We start from the raw sequence: 20549 nt of genomic DNA, 5'->3' as shown, positions 1-20549 counted from the left end.
GAAAACAAGCAAACAAAAAAACATCCAATGCTGCAAGCATTAGGCCTAGGACTACCATACAAATAGCTACAGAAGGACACTAAACAGACTGAAGATTTAAACAAGCTGAAAACAGCTTAAATCTTTTTTGTTCGGTCAGAGAGAGTCTCATAAAAGCTGAGTCTATCTGGACACTCAGAAAAGTGACTCTGAACTGGGGAATAAGAGAACTTTTAGGAAAAATTAATCTCCATAGCGCTGTGGAATCTGTTGGCGCTCTACAAATAAATGATAATAATAATATTAATCCAATCATACTGCTGAAGAAACAACAGAAATCTGTTGGTGTGAGAAACTACTAAATGAATAAATGGAGCCTGTAGCAAGATATCGACTATGTAAGGAAAATATAAAACCCCTGAACTCTTATCACAGACAAGAGAGAACCCAAAACTTTAGAAGTTATTCTGGGAGCAGTAACCAGATAAAATTAGAAAAGAAACAAACTGAAAAGGTTTGTCAAGGAATGCAAACCATAAAAACTGATAATGAGCCTTGTGAATAGGAACAAGAAGGTAGGCCTTCCTAAAATTTATTGAGGACATAAACTGACCTTGCTGCACGAAAGGCAGAATAAACCAAATAGTTCCCATCTTTAAAGGGACACTGAACCCAAATTTTTTCTTTCGTGATTCAGATAGAGCATACAATTTTAAGCAACTTTCTAATTTACTCCTATTATCTAATTTTCTAAATTCTCTTTGTATCTTTATTTGAAAAGCAAGAATGTAAGTTTAGATGCCGGCCCATTTTTGATGAACAAACTGGGTTGTTCTTGCTGACTGGTGGATAAATTCACCCACCAATAAACAAGTTCTTTCTAGTGTCCTGAACCAAACATTGACTGGCTCCTTAGCTTAGATGCCTTCTTTTTCAAATAAAGAAAGCAAAAGAACGAGAGAGAAAAAATGATAATAGGAGTAAATTAGAAATTTGCTAAAATTTGCATGCTCTATCTGAATCAAGAAAGAAAAAAAATGTGTTCAGTGTCCCTTTAAAGAAGGAACCCTGAGAAACTTGTTCAGGACTTTAAAACCCAAAATCCGGACTTAAAGTCTTTTCCTTCTTTGGAACAACGAGGAGATAGAAACCCAACCCCTGTTCCAAAATTGGAACTAAAACAAAGACTCCCATGGATTCCAGATCCGAAACACTGAAAGAAGGCTTTGCTTTAAAAAGAGCCTTTGGAACATGAGACAAAAGGAAACCTTCCTCTAGGAGGCCTCACCCTGAAACCTATTCGATAACACTGAGAAACTATATTTAAAGCCCAGAGATCATGAACAGACTTGAACCAAACCTGAAAATAGCATAGCCTGCCCCCTAACAGAATAACTGGATCGGGGAGGCGCAACTTCATGCTAACTTGGATGAGTGAGTAGGTTTTTTTAGATTGTTTGTTCTAATTTGAACAAGGCTTCAAATCCTTGTTTCTGAGAGGAAAAAGAAGATTCTTGTTCCTTACTCTGGCAAAAGGAATGGAAATGATTAGGAGCTTTAAATTTAGCCTTAGATTTCTAGACTTGGGGAAGAAAAGCTCTCATACCTCCTGTCACAGAAAAACTAAAAGAATGTAACCCTGAACCAAATAATATCTTCCCTGAAAAGAAAGAGATAAAAGTCTAGATTTGGAAACCATATCAGCTGACCAGGACTTCCATTATTATTATTTCATGATTCAGATAGAGAATATAATTTTAAACAACATTCCAATTTACTTCTATTTTCTAATTTGCTTAATTCTTTATATGTGCTTTGTTGAAGAAATAGTAATGCATATGGGTGAGCCAATCACACAAGGCAGCAACCAATCAGCAGCTACTGAGCCTATCTAGATATGCTTTTCAGCAATGTATATCAAGAGAATGAAGCAAATTACATAATAGAAGTAAATTAGAAAGTCGTTTTAAAATTGCATGCTCTTTCTAAATTGTAAAAGAAATAATATGGGTTTCATGTCCCTTTAAACCACAAAGCTCTTCTACAAAGAACTGCTGATGATATACAAATAGAACTAATCTAAATTATGTAAATAACTGCCTCACAAATGAAAGCATTGGCAGACTTTAGGGTTGAACCACAAAAAAATTTGCACGTGAATAAAACCTGACGTGTGCAAAAAAAAGATGACGTGTGCTATCAGCTGGCGTACACTATCTTGACTAAATGTTGTGTGCAAAACCGGCAAACTGACATTCACAGACAAGCCAGCGCGCACTAACCCGACAAAAAAGAAAACACTCACACATTATTTTAAAAGGGAATAGAGCCTTATAAACAAAAAAGGAGCCATAAAAAATAAATACATAATAAATACTATCCCCTGGCTACAGAGTACAAAAGTGTACAAACTACATAGCTCAAATGGCTAAATGAGTGCTAAAACAGCAGATCTAATGGTGGCCTAAGACTTTTGCACAGTACTGTATATATTTTTTTAAATTAGGGGCAATGTTTTAATGACCATCGATACTTATTTTTCGGTCTCTTTATTAAGATACAAACAAAAAATACAGGAAATATGTACACAAAATATAAAAAAAACATAATTTTCAGAACAAAATGACTTCTTCAGGCAAAAGTCAGTATTTAGTGTCACCTCCCTTGGCACATTTTTAACTCTTTTGAGGAGACTGTCCTAAAGTTTTCTGAAGCAATCTTCTGGGATATTATACCGGGCTTCTTTCAGCACTTCCCAGAGTTCTTCTTTAGATTTAGGTTGTCTTTTATTTATTTCTCTGTCCCAGTGACCCCATACTGCCTCTATATTATTCAGGTCTGGACTCTGTGGAGGCCAGTCCGTGGCTGTCAGTGTTTTATCAGCTTTTTTTCTCTCCAAATATGATTTCACTGCATTAGCAGTTTACTTGGAATCATTATCATGATGAAAAATAAAACCCTTCCCAATCAGGCACTTTCCAGAGGGAATGGCATGATGAATTAAAACCTGTCTGTACTTTTCAGCATTCATGATCCCATCAATTTGGACAATATTTCCAATACCTGGGGCAGAAATGCAGCCCCAAACCAGGACAGACCCTCCACCATATTTCAGTGAAGGCCGCAAGCACTCATTCCTCCATCTATCTACAACTCTTCTTCTCACATATTGTCGACAATTGGACCCAAACATTTTAAACTTGGATTTGTTACTCCATAATACTCTTTTCCACTGATCTTTATTCCAATCTTTGTGAGCTTTAGCATATCTTAGCCTTTTCTCCCAGTTCCACTTCCGAAAAAGTGGTTTCTTGGCTGCTACCCTTTCATAAAGACCATTCCTGATCAAGATTTTTCAGACTGTAGAAGGGTCAATTTGGCATCCTGATAAAGCTGCCATATGCTGAGCCAGGGCCTTGCTGGACTTCTTACAATCTCTCAAAGAAGAAACTCTAAGAAATTTCTCATCAGATTTTGAAACTTTTCTTGGCCTTCCAGTCCTTTTTTTGTCCTTGACCTGTCCTGCTTTCTTTATATCAGCTTGAATACCACATCTTGAGTATCCAATTTGTTTGCTGATTTCCCTTTGAGAGTGGCCTTGCTGATTCAAAAGTATGTCTGTCATATTATGTGATCTTTGGCATTTTTAATGGAATGATGTGATTGAAAGTTGGTCTTATTAGCAAGCTTCCAATTAATTAAACTCATACCACATGTATATTTAATGCTCAAGCATGTCTTGATCAAAGCTGGTGTAATAGACCTTTTTCACAGCAGTCATTTTTACATGAAATAGTAGGCCAAATACAGGTGTTTGCAACGACATTAATTAGGGTTCCATTCCATTTAGGTTTACGAGAGCAGGTACCTGCTATTGCTCAAGTGTAAGGGGAGGTCACACTAAATACTTACCACTTTAGCCTATAGAATCTGATTGTTCTGATTTGTATTTATTTTTTAATACTGCATACAAATATCCTGTATTTTCTGGTTGTATTCTAATGAAGAGACTGAGAAATAATTATATATGATCATTATACCATTGCTAAAAAAACAAATCTAATGGTGACCTAATACTTTTGCACAGTACTGTATATATGTACTTACCCATAGGCACCCAACTACTGGATATCTTCTAAACAGGATCCAGTAGATAGCAATTAAAAATAAAATAACAAATGTGTATATATATATATATATATATATATATATATATATATATATATATATACACACAGTCATGGCCAAAAATATTGGCACTCCTGCATTTTTGTCAGATAATGCACCACTGTGCCCAGAAAATTGTTACAATTACAAATGTTTAGGCATTCTTATGTTTATTTCTTTTGTTAGTATTGGTATGACACAAAAAAGTGGAGAAAAAAAAAGCCAAATCTGACATATCCCATGCAAAACTCCAAAAATGAACTGGACAAAATGATTGGCGCATTCTCAAAATTTTAAGAAATAATCGCATTCCAAGAGATGCTACTGTACTTTCACCTAGATTACAAGTTTTGCGCTATAGAGGGTGCAAAACGAACGCAACAAAAGTTGCGTTATTTCACCATCCATAGCGCTGCCATTACGATTTTTGGAAAAGCTGCCTAGTGCGTGCGATATGGTGGTGATGAGCTCCATACCGCACAAAATACAAGCACTGCTTTGCCGTCCTCGTGCACGCTTTCCCCAAAGACATCAATGAGGAGAAAGTGTTAGAAAAAAACTAACACCTGCTATCGTGGAATGAAAAGATCCGTAACGCAACACCATTGATGTCTATTGGGAAAAAAAAGTTAAGTTTAAACTTAACACCCTAACATAAACCCCACATCTAAACACCCCTAATCTGCTGCCTCCTGACATCGCAAAACCTACATAAACTTATTAACCCCTAATCTGCCGCCCCTGACATTGCCACCACCAAAATAAATCTATTAACCCCTAATTTGCCGCTCCCGATATTGTCGCCACTATACTAAAGTTATTAACCCCTATTCCCCCGCACCCCAACATCGCCCACACTATAATAAAGATATTACCCCTATTCCGCCGCTCCCCGACATTGCCGCCACTAAATAAAGTTATTAACCCCTAAACCTCTGGCCTCCCACATCACTGCCACTAAATAAACCTATTAACCCCTAAACCACCCGCCCCCCACATCTCCAAAAACTAAATTAAACTATTAACCCCTAAACCTAACAACCCCCTAACTTTAAATTAAAATTACAAGATCCCTATCTTAAAATAAATAAAAACTTACCTATTATACATTACTATTATACTAAAATTAAAATAACTATCAATTAAATAAATTACTCATTAAAAAAAACTAACACTACTAAAAGAAACTAAATCTACAGTTACAAAAAATTAAAAATACTAAATTACAAAAAATAAAAAAAATAACAAACAAAATTATCCAAAATAAAAACAATTATACCTAATCTAATAGGCCTATAAAAATAAAAAGCCCCCAAAATAAAAAACCCTAGCCTACAATAAACTACATATAGCCCTTAAAAAGGCCTTTTGTAGGGCATTTCCCTAAAGAAATCAGCTCTTTTCCCTGAAAAAAAATACAAAGACCCCCCAACAGTAAAACCCACCATCCAACCAACCCCCCAAAATAAAAAAACCTAACTCTAACAAAAACCTAAGCTACCCATTGCCCTGAAAAGGGCATTTGTATGGGCATTGCCCTTAAAATGGCATTTAGCTCTTTTTCATGCCCTTAAAAGGGCATTTAGCTCTTTTAAGACAAGCCCAAACCCTAATCTAAAAAAAAAAAAGTTTAAAAAAAACCTAACACTAACCACAGACAATCCACTTTAAATTTCTGAAGTCCGGACATCCAGGCAGCGAGAAGTCTTAATCCAGGAGGTGAGGTCTACATTCATCCAGGCGGCGTCTCCTATCTTCATCCAGGCGGCATCTTCTATCTTCATCCTGGCGGCACGGAGCGAGTCCATCCTGAAGACATCCGGTCGCCACCGTATACTGAATCTTCAATGCAAGGGAGCCTTTTCAAAATGGCGTCCCTTGCATTCCTATTGGCTGATTTGATTTTGGAAATTCAAATCAGCCAATAGGATGAGAGCTACTGAAATCCTATTGGCTGTTCAAATCAGCAAATAGGATGAGAGCTACTGAAATTCTATTGGCTATTCAAATCAGACTACATTTCTTAATGCAACATATTGTTTCCAATATATAGTACATATGTATAAATATATATGTATGTGTGTGTGTGTGTATACTTACCCATAGGCACCCAATAATTGGACATCTTATAAACAGGATCTTGTAGATAGCTATTAATATATATATATATATATATGTACTTACCCATAGGCACCCAACTACTAGACATCTTCTAAACAGCATCCAGTAGATAGCTAAACCAGTGCCGAAACATAACAGCAGAGGATATGGAATAGCAGTATACCGATGACCCAACAGGAGGAGGCTAAGGACAGGTCCCCACAACACGTCTGTGGAAAGCTTGTGACTACCTCCCATAGGGTAGTAGTTATGCCACTACCTGTAATATACCTATTATATAGCTGTACCTTTAACACATGACCCTCCCATTTCACCTCAATTTCTATAACAGGTGCAATAGCACACCTCGTTTGCAAATGTTTGTTTCACTCGAGCTGCTATCTTTCAATTGGATTGACTCCTTCCATGGATCGTTTAATATCCGTTGTGTAAGCATAACCTTCATTCCGAAGGAATAATCTCCTAGAGAAGTGATTTGTATAACGGACAGTTACTACATCAGCTCATTCAGGTAATATTAAATCATTCTCATTCACTAAACCTGTTTAATGTTTACCGAACTTCCGAGACTGCACCACTGATGTCATCGGCACTACAGCTCAACCTATGTCAGTGTGTTAGCCGAAGTCTGTGGTCGCTCCACTGCGCTCCTCTCCAAACAGTAAAGGAGCTATGCTTCTCTCTGCAACTTGTAATTGGGTTAAACGTATTGGTATTTCCACAGCCGTGTATACAACTACGTTCCAGCCTTACACTGCTTGCTTAAATACTGCTGCTATTTGCTCCTTGCTTCCTAAATAGCAGGATACGATTGCGTATATTCAGCAAGTAAATTCTTCTTACAATCCCTACATAAATCTATGAATATATGTATTTAAGCAATATTAAAGAGCTAACAAGTAAAAGGGTATCAGCTTTTATATAACCATTATCTCAGCCGGTATTACTGTTAGCAACAAAGTATCTGAAAAATTGCTGTAAATACTGATATTGGAAGTACTAACTAGAAGCAGTCTAGTTAAAGGGACATGAAACCCACATTTTTTCTTTCATGATTTAAACATTTTAAACAACTTTCTAATTTACTTCTATTATAATAATATATATAATTTGTTTTATTCTCTTGATATTCTTTGCTGAAAAGCATATCTAGATAGGCTCAGTAGCTGCTGATTAGTTAGAAGCCTTGTGTGATAGGCTCACCCATGTGGATTGCTTTTTCTTCAACTAAGGATATCTAAAAAATGAAGCAAAATAAATAATAGAAGTAAATTGTAATATTGTTTAAATTTGTATTCTCTATCTGAATCATGAAAGAAAAAAATTTGTGTTTAGTGTCCCTTTAAGTGTTGCACTACCTCATACTCCCAATACATCTCTTCGTCAAACAGTAGCTCTCTGAAGGGAAATGGGCCTCAAATCAGTCTGAGAACCCCTCTCACATAACAACATCAGAAGCACCTTCATTCTTCATTTTCCTCCAGCAGAGGCAAAGACAAGACTTAGAGTTTGGGAATATTTGTCTCCTCCTAGTGATCAGGAAGAGTAATTCTCAAGAGTAATGGATCGAGGACTCTCACCACCTGCATGAAAGAAATGAGGAATATTTATTAAATGATTACATATACAAACACAGATTTGAACTTGTTAATTAAATCTCAATCTACTGTTGAGTATTTATTAAGAGTGGTGTTCTTTAAGAACTTTATGACAAATTACTATAAAGTGCTGTAAGTAAGAACATTTTGTATAAACATTGTTCTTTTTTGAAGTATTAATTTAGTTGCTATTCTCTACTTGTTTTCTCTTTTTCAGCGCTCTCTTTATGTAAATATACAAATGATACTTTTTTGTATGATGTAAAACTGGATAAAAAAAACTTAAACGAGAGTGTAATGGAGCTGCATGTGTTGTTTCATTGCAGTATTCTGATGGCATAACTAAAAACAATCAGGGGCTAAGGAATCGATCTCTAAGCACGCCTGAAGGAAGACAGACAACATCTTATTCAGTGCAACACAAAGGCAAGAGAAGCGGTAGGTGATGAACCCAGCATACAATACAATGAAACATAGATATTTTCTTTTTTATCTTATCTTAGTGTGTGACCATAACCACATTACTATATAAATTACTGCTGTGCTGTACAACTGACCCCCAACATTTATCTGTAAGAAATGCTTCTATATTGGTCCTCTGAACGCCCCCACAGTCCCCCCACTCACCGGCACAGAGCTAATAAGTAAACAGTGTATCACAATGCTTTACGCAGTGCAACCTACTGTTTACATTCTAGTCATGAGAAATTTACTCCTTAGCTCATGAGCACTGTAAATGGGCAGGAAAAAGAGTGGGGGCAGCCTTCTTTTTGGCTTTACCCCTCACTTCAAACACTTGGATAAGGATTCAGTGGTGCTTAAAATAAGGTGAATTGCTTTAGAATAAAACATTTAAAAAACAAATGTTTTTTAAAAAAAAAAATATATTAAATATAAAATGTCTCTTTTAAGAAAATCATTTACGCGTTAAGTATTTTAACTGAATGTTACTTCCACTTTAAGCAGTATTTTAAAGAGACTTTAAACACTAAGGGCTAGATTACTAGGGAAGAGTAAAATTGCTCTTACGTGAGCGTGATATTTGAGCTCCACTCGTAATACCAGTGCGCGCAATTGTGCGCTTGTCATATTAAGTCCAGCACAATGCGAATGCGAGCTCTCGTTTGTATTGCATGGAAGCTTTGCGCTCAATAAAGCGCTCTTTCATAGGCTCCAATGGGAGCCTCGTTCTCGTGAGACATAACAACCTAGCGCAGTGAAGGGGGTAAGTTGTGCAGAGATGGGCAGCAGATTTTAAATATATATGTATATGAATATATACATATATATCTATATGTTTATATGTGTATATATATATATATATATATATACATATATACACATATTAACACATGAATATATATGTATATAAGCATATACATATATATTTACAGGGAAGACACAGTCCCTATAGACCGCAATGTAAAGGCATTTTTCCGTTTCAGAACAGTGCTCTGCACTTCCATTTCTAACAGGAACTGAAAAGCTCATCATTTCAAAATGGAATTACAGGAAAAGGAGATAAAATAACAAAATAAATAATGAAAGTATATTGCAGAGTTTTATATATATATATATATATATATATATATATATATATATATATATATATATATATATATATATATATATGATTTATCATTTTATATTAACATCTCAAAGTGTTTAATGTCCCTTTAAAGATTGGAGTGCAAAATGTGCCCTACATAGAGCACCTCCATGGGGTTTATCTGACATGGTACACAGCTCACAAAGTAAGCACAGTAAAAAGGGGTCCATACAGAAAAATATACATTAATACAGTCTATAAATAAGTGATTCATCAGCAAACAAGCAATACTATACATCAGTAAACAACATCAGATAGTGTAATTTACTTCCATTTTCAATAGATGAGATTGGTCTTAGTCCGCCCCTGGTACTGAGCTTAATCCAGAGTCTTGGATCCCATGTGTGGAAAAGCTGCGCAGTCCACATTTTGTCTACATCCCCAGTTTGCATTGGTTATAATCACTATGGGGCCTATCTATCAAGCTCCGAATGGAGCTTGACACCCCTGCAGGCTCGCCAGAAACAGCAGTTATGAAGCAGCGGTCTAAAGACCGCTGCTCCATAACCCTGTCCGCCTGCTCTGATGAGGCGGACAGGAATCACCGGAATTCAACAGGATCGAGTACGATCGGGTTGATTGACACCCCCTGCTGGCGGCCGATTGGCCACGAGTCTGCAGGGGGCGGCCTTGCACCAGCAGCTCACAAGAGCTGCTGGTGCAATGCTGAATACGGAGATCAGGTCCGATAGACATTTCATAAATAGGCCTCTATGACTCACCTGACTTTACCTTGAATGCTGATTTTATACCTGAAGCATTTTGTAGTACTTTGCTGTTTTCTTAAGCATATTTTCTGTTTCTTTATTAACTGATCTATGTTTAAAGGGCCATTAAATACAGTGAATTTACATAATCAACAAATGCATAATAAAAAGACTTTTCACTGTGAACTCTTGCACATGCTCAGTAGGAACTGGTGCCTCAGAAAGTGTGCATAAACAAATATTGTGCACATTTTGAAAATGGAAGTAAATTAAAAAGTGTCTTAAAATTCCGTGCTCTATCTGAATCACGTTTATTTTTAACTTTAGTGTCTCTTTAACAGTTTCTTTTATGTTTTATTTAGCATATTACCGCATTGTTTTCTGATGTATAGTATTGCTTGTTTGCTGATGAATTATAAACTGTATTAATGTACATTTCTTTTTAATGACACGATGAGTCCACAGATCATCTAATTACTATTGGGAATACCACTCCTGCCCAGCAGGAGACAGCAAAAAGCACCACAGCAAAGCTGTTAAATATCACCTCCCTTCCCTCCCACCCCAGTCATTCTCTTTGCCTTCAATCAAGAGTTTATTATTTTTAAAGTAGTACAAGATTGTGCTGCTTTGTTCTGGGGTGTAGCCGTAGTCCATATCAGTCTCTTCAGTAGAGCAGTGGTGGCTTTAGAGCAATGGGAACTTGTGGGACATAATTCTCACTGCGCCTCCCATATACTGATGCTGCCCTACCTTGAAAGTATGAGGGATTTTTACTCAGTCCTTTCTCTTGTTTCACAGGTCTATGTGAGGGAGAGGACCTCCCAAACCGGAAGCTGCCTTGCTGTCGGGCAGATTAGGAGGTAAGTGCTTTCTTTATTTTCTGGAGCTGCAAGGAAAAAGACTCAGAATAAGGGGCACTTTATTTCATATGGGAACTCATATAAAGGCTCAGGTATTGGGCTCTTAGTGGGGACAGCACAAAGGCACTGAGACTAGGAAACTTTATACAAGGCATGTTGGTGGTTCAATACTCCCGGAGATTTCACTTAGAAGAATATACCGACTGGGAGAAAACTTTTGTTACGCCCACGATAGGCGGATCCAGAGGAGGCGGTAATTTTCATTGCGCGCCTTTCTTTCCCATACTTCCGTTTTTGTCGGAAGGGGAAGCAGTGCAACATCCGTTTTACGCATAGCGCTCAAAATTTCATGCGTATGTTATAACGGAGTCTGGTTTATCCATCCGAGTTCTGGATCTATCACTAAGAGTGTAAGGATCACAGTTAGCTAGATTGTGGATCTCAGCTGCGGAGCTAATAAGTTTGAATGTATGCCAGTGAAGGTTAAATACAAAGCTATCTGTTGCTAAGTATTCCCAACAAGGCAAAAGAGAGTTGCTGTAAGTGTCTATCCTGATCAGTATTTCTGAATCAGGATAAGAATAAATAAGGAAGTTCCCAGAGCTTGGGCTTAACTTGAATCAAAATTATTTGCAGAGCGTATTTGGCTTCTGCTGCAAGGAAACAGGCACCTGTGTAAACTGAGTTCAGAGTAAGACTGTGTTAGTGGTGAATCTGTTCTGCCTGTGCTGACAGGTGTCTGTGCTGCAGAGGAATGGACACGCTGTGAGAGGTGTGTGCAGCGTGTAGCAGCTGCGTTCTGAAAAATGGCAGAGGTGATTTGGTGAGAGCAGGTAATGAGAGCTCAAGTGCAGGTTATTTGTTGAAAAGAATCAGGAGGGTTTTAATACAACCGGAGGTCAGTCATAAGGTGGTAGGAATATTCAGCGAGGAGATGAAGAAATTAGATAATAGCTCCGGTCTCACTTGTTTGTAGCAGGTGCTGTTGAAAGAGGTATTGATTCCTGTAAAAGTTAAACGTAGATCCAAGTGGGAATTGTCTTTAAACTCAAACAATCCTGTTCTGTGGTTCTTGGAGGTAATCAGTGTAATATGGAGAGCCTGGAAAGTTTCTCCTGCAGAGAATAGGAACTTGAACTAGTGAGCTCAAACAATACTGAAGCAAGGAGGAAGGGGCGTGACCAGGTTAATATAAGCTTGGAATCTGAATGCAGTGAATCCTTAAAGGGACATAGGAGATGAGCGACAAGAAACCCTGACATACCCCCCCTCTCAGGGTAGCTGCCCAGAAGCTACAAAACGAGGCCGATCCGGATTCCTCCTATGGAAGAAGGAAACTAGTCTGGGAGCATGTACATTGGTAGATGGTTCCCATGAATCGTCCTCAGAACTGAAACCCTTCCAATGAATCAAATACTGAAGAACACCACTGACGATGCGGGAGTCTAATATAGAGTCAACTTCATATTCGTCATCCGATTCGATCAGAGTTTCAGGAGGTGTTAAGGTGTCCAAGCATCTGGTTTGCCGGTGAGGTTTGAGTAAACTTACATGGAAAGTGGGGTGTAGTCTGTAGTTAGAGGGTAAACTTAAAGTGACAGCGTTGGGATTCACGATCTTTGTTATAGGAAAAGGTCCAATGAAAGAAGTGCTAAGTTTCTTACTAGGTGTCCTTAATTTAATGTTCTTAGTGGATAACCATACCATGTCTCCGACGTTGTAGGTAGGTGCTTGGCGTCGTCGAAGATTATAGTAATGCCTTTGTTTGGCTTGAGCTTCTGAGATATGTCTCTTAAGATCTTGAAATAAGTCGAGAAGATTGTTTGTAACATCGTCCACCTGTGGACAGGTGGTATCCAAGCGAGGGTGCAGTTGGAAGTTAGGGTGAAATCCGTAGTTGGCATAGAACGGGGATTTCTGTGTAGTGGAACTGGTTGCATTGTTGTATGCGTATTCTGCCATAGACAAAGTGGAAGCCCATTGGTCTTGTTGGCTAGAGCAATATGAACGGATATACTGCTCAAGCCATTGGTTCACTCTCTCTGTCTGTCCATTTGATTGTGGGTGGAAGGAGGAGGAGAAGCGTAATTCCACTTGCATGATTGCACATAGTTGTTTCCAAAAACGGGAAGTGAATTGGGTTCCTCTATCCGTAACTATGGATTGAGGTAACCCATGTAACTTAACAATGTTATCCAAAAAGAGTTTTGTTACTGGTCAAAGAGGTGAGTGGTTTAGTGAGTAGGGAATAATTCTTGATGAATTTACGGTAATAGTTGGCAAACCCTAAAAATCTTTGAAGTTCCTTTTTAGAAGTCGGTGTAGGCCACTGTTTGATTGTCTGTACTTTGGTATCGTCCATCTGAATACCATTGGGGGATATTGTATACCCCAAGAAGGTAATCTGATTCGTATGGAATATGCACTTCTGTAATTTGGCAAAGAGACTGTGTTGACGTAGACGTGTTAAAACCCACCGGACATGTTTCCTGTGTTCTGAGATGTTATCAGAGTAAATCAGGATATCATCTAAATAGATGACTACACAGACGTCTAATAAGTCGCGGAAAATATCGTTGATGAGATACTGGAATGTGGCTGGAGCGTTGCAGAGTCCGAATGGCATCACCTTGTACTCATAGAGTCCGTATCTGGTTCTGAAGGCGGTGAGCCATTCGTCCCCTTTTCGGATTCTTACCAAATTATACGCTCCACGGAGATCCAATTTGGTATAGACAGTAGCATGACTGAGTCTTTCGATGAGTTCTGGTATTAAAGGAAGTGGATAACGGTTTTTTACCGTGCGTTTATTTAGCTCTCTATAATCGATTATAGGACGGAGAGAATGGTCCTTATTCTTAACGAAAAATATTCCTGCACCTGCAGGTGAGGTTGAGGGTTGTATGAAACCCTTCCGTAGGTTTTCAGATAGATAGGTTTTTAAATGTTCCAATTCTGGTTGTGATAGAGGGTAGATGTGTCCGAATGGAATTGTGGCCCCAGGTAGAAGTTCAATGGGGCAATCATAAGGTCGATGAGGAGGGAGAGTCTCTGCTTCCTTTTCACTGAAAACGTCCTCAAAATCTTGGTAATCGGTAGGTAGTTGGTTTGTAATAGTGCAACACAATGTAGGATGAGGAAAACAAGTGGTTTTGCAATAGTCAGAGAGGAACTGTACTTCCAAGCTATCCCAGTGAATGGTAGGTTGATGAGTTTGCAACCATTGCAGACCAAGGACTACTGGGAACATAGGGGATGAAATAACATCAAAAGAAATGTATTCTACATGTGTTGAGAGACTAGATACCTTAATAGGAACTGTTTGATGTGTGACAGGTCCTGAGGTGATAAAATTACCATCAATTACTCTAATGGAGACAGGTTTTGCTTTCAACAAGGTGGGTATTTTATTTACAGCGACAAACATGGCATCTATATAGGAATTTTGTGCTCCTGAGTCAATGATGGCTTCACTGATCACCTGGTGACGATCCCACTGCAAATTAAGAGATAGAGAACAATAAGCCACATGTTTTATGCTAGTGGACAAACATGTTGTGTCCAAAAAACACTTACGTCTCTTTTGTCTTAAGAGAATAGGACAGTCCTTTACGGTGTGTGTCTTGGATGCACAGTACATGCATAAGTTATTCATGCGTCTGCGGTTCCTTTCTTCTGGCTGAAGCGGTCCCTTTGTGAACCCGATATCCATTGGTTCAGTGGTGTGACTAGTAGGTGGTTTGTGATAAGAGACTGAAGGCCTGCTGGAAGTCTCAGTGGCTAGCTTTTCTGTTTTACGTTCTCTTAATCTTCGGTCTATTTGGATGCTTAAAGTGATCAAACCTTCTAATGATCTTGGCAACTCGGTACGTGCTAATTCATCCTTTAAAGCATCATTCAACCCTAAACGGTATTGATTCCTTAGAGCGATCTCGCTCCACTCTGTATCCTTACTGTACTGCTTGAATTCGCTGAGGTATTCTTCGACAGGTTTTTTATCTTGCTTGAGAGACCTCATCTTAGTTTCAGCAGTCAGCTGAATATTGGTATCCTGGTATAATACAGCCATTTCTTTGAAGAAATCCTGAAGAGAGGCTAAAATGGGGTGGTCTTGTTCAAAGAATGCGTCAGCCCATTTTCGGGGTTCACTTCTTAAGAAGGAAATGACTGTCAGGACTTTAACACGTTCTGTAGAATATGTCTTGGGTTTTAAGTTAAACAATAAATTACAGGAGTTCCTAAACTGAGTAAATTGAGCTCTATCCCCCGCGAAGGTATCTGGCATAGACACTTGGGGTTCTGGGGTCGCAACAGCAGCTGCGGATTTAGTTAGTGAGTCTTTTATAATGTTACTCAAGCTGTTGTTTTGTACCTGTAAATCCCTGAGTCCCTGACTCAATTGATCCACCCTCTGTGATAGTGCGTACACTATTTGGGGTAACTCCGCTGGATCCATATTTAGGCTTCAGTATTATGTAAGGATCACAGTTAGCTAGATTGTGGATCTCAGCTGCGGAGCTAATAAGTTTGAATGTATGCCAGTGAAGGTTAAATACAAAGCTATCTGTTGCTAAGTATTCCCAACAAGGCAAAAGAGAGTTGCTGTAAGTGTCTATCCTGATCAGTATTTCTGAATCAGGATAAGAATAAATAAGGAAGTTCCCAGAGCTTGGGCTTAACTTGAATCAAAATTATTTGCAGAGCGTATTTGGCTTCTGCTGCAAGGAAACAGGCACCTGTGTAAACTGAGTTCAGAGTAAGACTGTGTTAGTGGTGAATCTGTTCTGCCTGTGCTGACAGGTGTCTGTGCTGCAGAGGAATGGACACGCTGTGAGAGGTGTGTGCAGCGTGTAGCAGCTGCGTTCTGAAAAATGGCAGAGGTGATTTGGTGAGAGCAGGTAATGAGAGCTCAAGTGCAGGTTATTTGTTGAAAAGAATCAGGAGGGTTTTAATACAACCGGAGGTCAGTCATAAGGTGGTAGGAATATTCAGCGAGGAGATGAAGAAATTAGATAATAGCTCCGGTCTCACTTGTTTGTAGCAGGTGCTGTTGAAAGAGGTATTGATTCCTGTAAAAGTTAAACGTAGATCCAAGTGGGAATTGTCTTTAAACTCAAACAATCCTGTTCTGTGGTTCTTGGAGGTAATCAGTGTAATATGGAGAGCCTGGAAAGTTTCTCCTGCAGAGAATAGGAACTTGAACTAGTGAGCTCAAACAATACTGAAGCAAGGAGGAAGGGGCGTGACCAGGTTAATATAAGCTTGGAATCTGAATGCAGTGAATCCTTAAAGGGACATAGGAGATGAGCGACAAGAAACCCTGACAAAGAGTAACGGCTCCTGCTCAGTGAGAACCGGGTCTACAGGCAGATAGGCACCTCAGCTAAGCTGCTGAGGTGCAGAGGTGATCTGTTTAGGCTTGCTGCTTTTTACTGCAGTTTAGAAATAAAAAAGCTTTAGAGAAAGGATTATCGACTAGTTCCCTAAAGGGTCAAATTTCTGCCTTGTCTATTTTGTTACATAAACGTCTGGCAGATGTTCCAGAAGTGCAATCATTTTGTCAGGCCTTGGTCAGGATCAGGCCTGTGTTCAAACCAGTTATTCCTCCCTGGAGTCTTAATTTAGTTCTTAAGGTTCTTCAAGGGGCTCCGTTTGAACCTATGCATTCCTTAGATATTAAGTTGTTATCTTGGAAAGTGTTGTTTCTTGTTGCTATTTCCTCTGCTCGTAGAGTGTCAAGGCTCTCGGCATTGCAGTATGAGTCTCATCTTATTTTTCATTCGGATAAGGTAGTTTTATGTACAAAATTAGGATTTCTTCCTAATGTAGTTTCTGACCGGAACATTAATCAGGAGATTGTTGTTCCTTCCTTGTGTCCTAATCCTTCTTCTCAGAAGGAACGGCTTCTGCACAATTTAGACGTAGTATGTGCTTTAAAATTTTACCTACAGGCGACTAAGGATTTTCGTCAGTCATCTGCCTTGTTTTTGGTTTTCTCGGGAAAACGTAAGGGACAGAAAGCCACGGCTACTTCTCTTTCTTTTTGGCTGAAGAGTATCATACGTTTTGCCTATGAAACTGCTGGACAGCACCCTCCAGAGAGAGTTACGGCTCATTCCACAAGGGCTGTTGCTTCCTCATGGGCATTCAAAAATGAAGCTTCTGTGGAACAGATTTGCAAGGCTGCAACTTGGTCCTCTCTTCACACCTTTTCAATGTTCTATAAATTTTATTCTTTTGCCTCGGCTGAGGCAGCTTTTGGGAGAAAAGTTCTTCAAGCAATGGTATTTAGGTTCCCTCTCTTGTCCCTCCCGTAAACATTGGGCATTTCTAAACTCCGGACAAAATTTAGAAACTATTTGGCATGGGTGGTTTTTGGTGGTTGTAGATGTGTAACAGATTTTGGGGGTCAAAGTTAGAAAAAGTATGGGGGGGTTTCAATTTTTTCATCATATTTTATAAAAAATTTTTTAAAGTAAACTATAAGATATGATGAAAATAATGGTATCTTTAGAAAGTCCATTTAATGGCGAGACAAACGGTATATATAATGTGTGGGTACAGTAAATGAGTAAAAGGAAAATTACAGATAAACACAAACACTGCAGAAATGTAAAAATAGCCCTGGTCCCAAACGGTCAGAAAATTGAAAAGTGCTGTGGTACTTAAGGGGTTAAAGGGACATGAAACCCAAAAACAAAATTATTAATTTTTTTTTATTTTTTATTTTTTTTTTATGATTCAGATAGAGAATACAATTTTAAACAACTTTCCAATTTACTTCTATTATTTAATTTGCTTTATCTCTTTTTATCCTTTGCTGAAAAGTTTATCTAGGCAAACTCAAGAGCAGCAGAGAACCTAGGTTCTAGTTGTTGATTGGTGGCTGCATATATATATTGATTGTGATTGGCTCACCCATGTGTTAAGTTATAAACCATTAGTGCATTGCTGCTCCTTCAACAAATTACACCAAAAGATAGAAACAGATTAGATAATAGAAGTAAATTAGAAAGTTGTTCCCACACTTTTTTTGTAGGTCTTGACCCCTGGATATCAGTGTTGCAATATAACTAGCGCTAATTTTTTGGGGGGGAAATGGTTTGGAAATAGCAAAGTGCTACTTGTACTTATTGCTCTATAACTTGCAAAGAACGTGTAAAAATTTGGTATTTCTAAACTCAGGACAACGTTTAAAAACTATTTAGCATGGGTGTTTTATGGTGGTTGTAGATGTGTAAGAGATTTTGGGGGTCAAAGTTAGAAAAAGTGTGTTTTTTTTTCAATTATTTCATCATATTTTATAAAAAAATTTATAGTAAATTATATGATATGATGAAAATAATGGTCCATTTAATGGCGGGCGAGAAAAACGGTATATAATATTTGTGGGTACAGTAAATAAGTAAAACGAAAATTACAGCTAAACACAAGCACCGCAGAACGGTAAGAAAATTGAAAAATTGTCTGGTCACTAGGGGGTTAAATATTTTTCTATTTAGATTTCTGACCAAGCCCCTTCCAGAGTGTGCAAGGAAGGTAGCCACCGCTTGTTTATGGTTTTATACTGTGGCCTCTAGTTATCAAGCTCTGTACGTACCTGCCATTGCCGGCCTCAATACGCCCGCCTAAGCTCGCCTCACATCGCCGCCGCGGACCTGAATACGCTCGCCAAAGTTATTAAAAAAGCTGTCCAAAAGCCGTGCACCAAGTACGGGGAAATGAGCAGTGGACTGTGATAGTTATCACTCATCCGATCTCGCTGGCTTTTCTACAGCTTTATTAATACCCCTGTCACTAAGCACTCACACTATACTATACTGTTCTACCCCCTATACCGGCGCCCCCGGAGCCCCCCGCAACTAAATAAAGTTATTAACCCCTAAACCGCCGCTCCTAGACCCTGCCGCATCTATAATAAATGTATTAACCCCTAAACCGCCGCTCCCAGACCCTGCCGCAACTATAATAAATGTATTAACCCCTAAACCGCTGCTCCCGGACCCCGCCGCCACCTACTAAATACCTATTAACCCCTATCCTGCCCCCCTTATACCGCCGCCACCTATAATAAATTTATTAACCCCTATCCTGCCGATCCCGTACCCCCCGCAACTAAATAAATTGTTTAACCCCTAAACCGCCGCTCCCGGACCCCGCCGAAGTCATCATCCAAGGGGCGCTGAAGAGGTCTTCCATCCGATAGAAGTCTTCATCTATGCGGCGTCTTCAATCTTTATCCATCCGGAGCAGATCGGAGCATTCTTCAAATGAGCCGACGCGGAGCCATCCTCTTCCAACGACGCCTACCCGACGAATGGATATTCCTTTAAGTGACCTCATCCAAGATGGCGTCCCTCGAATTCCGATTGGCTGATTGGATCAGCCAATCGGATTGAACTTGAATCTGATTGGCTGATTGCATCAGCCAATCAGATTTTTCCTACCTTAATTCCGATTGGCTGATAGAATCCTATCAGCCAATCGGAATTCGAGGGACGCCATCTTGGATGACGTCACTTAAAGGAATATCCATTCGTCAGGTAGGCATCATTGGAAGAGGATGGCTCCGCGTAGGCTCGTTTGAAGAAGGCTCCGCTCCAGATGGATGAAGATTGAAGACGCCGCATGGATGAAGACTTCTATCGGATGGAAGACCTCTTCAGCACCTCTTGGATGATGACTTTGGCTGCTGCGGATGTCCTCTTCTGTTCCATCGGTGGTCGGCTGGCTGAAGACAGCTAAAGGTAGAATGATCTTCAGGAGGTTAGTGTTAGGTTTTTTTAAGGGGGGTTTGGGTGGGTTAGAGTAGGGGTATGTGGGTGGTGGGTTTTAATGTTGGGGGGCGTTGTATTTTTTTGTACATGCAAAAGAGCTGATTACTTTGGGGCATGCCCCGCAAAAGGCCCTTTTAAGGGCTGGTAAGGTAATAGAGCTGTTAACTTTTTGTAATTTACAATAGGGTAGGGCATTTTTTTATTTTGGGGGGCTTTGTTATTTTATTAGGGGGCTTAGATTAGGTGTAATTAGCTTAAAAATCTAATTTATTTAATGATAGTGTAGTGTTAGGTGTAATTGTAACTTAGTTTAGTTTTTATTTTACAGGTAAATTTGTCTTTATTTTAACTAAGTAGCTATTAAATAGTTAATAACTATTTAATAGCTAGTGTGCCTAGTTAAAATAAATTGAAATTTGCCTGTAAAATAAAAATAAATCCTAAAATAGCTACAATATAATTATTAGTAATATTGTAGCTATCTTAGGGTTTATTTTATAGGTAAGTATTTAGTTTTAAATAGGATTAATTTAGTTAATAAGAGTAATTTTTATTTAGATTTATTAAAATAATACTTAAGTTAGGGGGGTGTTAGGGTTAGTGTTAGACTTATGTTTAAGGCTTAATTAGTTTAATATAGATGACGGCGGTATAGGGGGGGCAGGATAGGGGTTGATAAATTTATTATAGGTGGCGACGGTGTAGGGGGGGCAGATTAGGGGTTAATA

General features: G+C 38.8%; 1 protein-coding gene and 1 long non-coding RNA gene across 3 annotated transcripts in view; one reads left to right on the top strand and one right to left on the bottom strand.

The window, feature by feature from the left end:
- The window catches only part of LOC128647790 (receptor-interacting serine/threonine-protein kinase 2), a 248823-nt gene that overhangs the window by 154740 nt on the left and 73534 nt on the right, over positions 1–20549 (top strand). For both annotated transcript variants that reach the window (XM_053700516.1, XM_053700522.1), the window contains exon 10: positions 8192–8303. In XM_053700516.1, coding sequence (XP_053556491.1) covers positions 8192–8303 — 112 coding nt within the window. The remainder of the gene's footprint in view (positions 1–8191; positions 8304–20549) is intronic.
- The window catches only part of LOC128647808 (uncharacterized), a 161683-nt gene that overhangs the window by 98581 nt on the left and 42553 nt on the right, over positions 1–20549 (bottom strand). The window lies entirely within an intron of this gene.

Source organism: Bombina bombina, chromosome 1 (genome assembly GCF_027579735.1).
Source record: "Bombina bombina isolate aBomBom1 chromosome 1, aBomBom1.pri, whole genome shotgun sequence".
NCBI lineage: Eukaryota > Metazoa > Chordata > Amphibia > Anura > Bombinatoridae > Bombina > Bombina bombina.
Note: the sequence above shows the minus strand (reverse complement) of the source record. Positions and strands in the feature narration are given on the sequence as shown.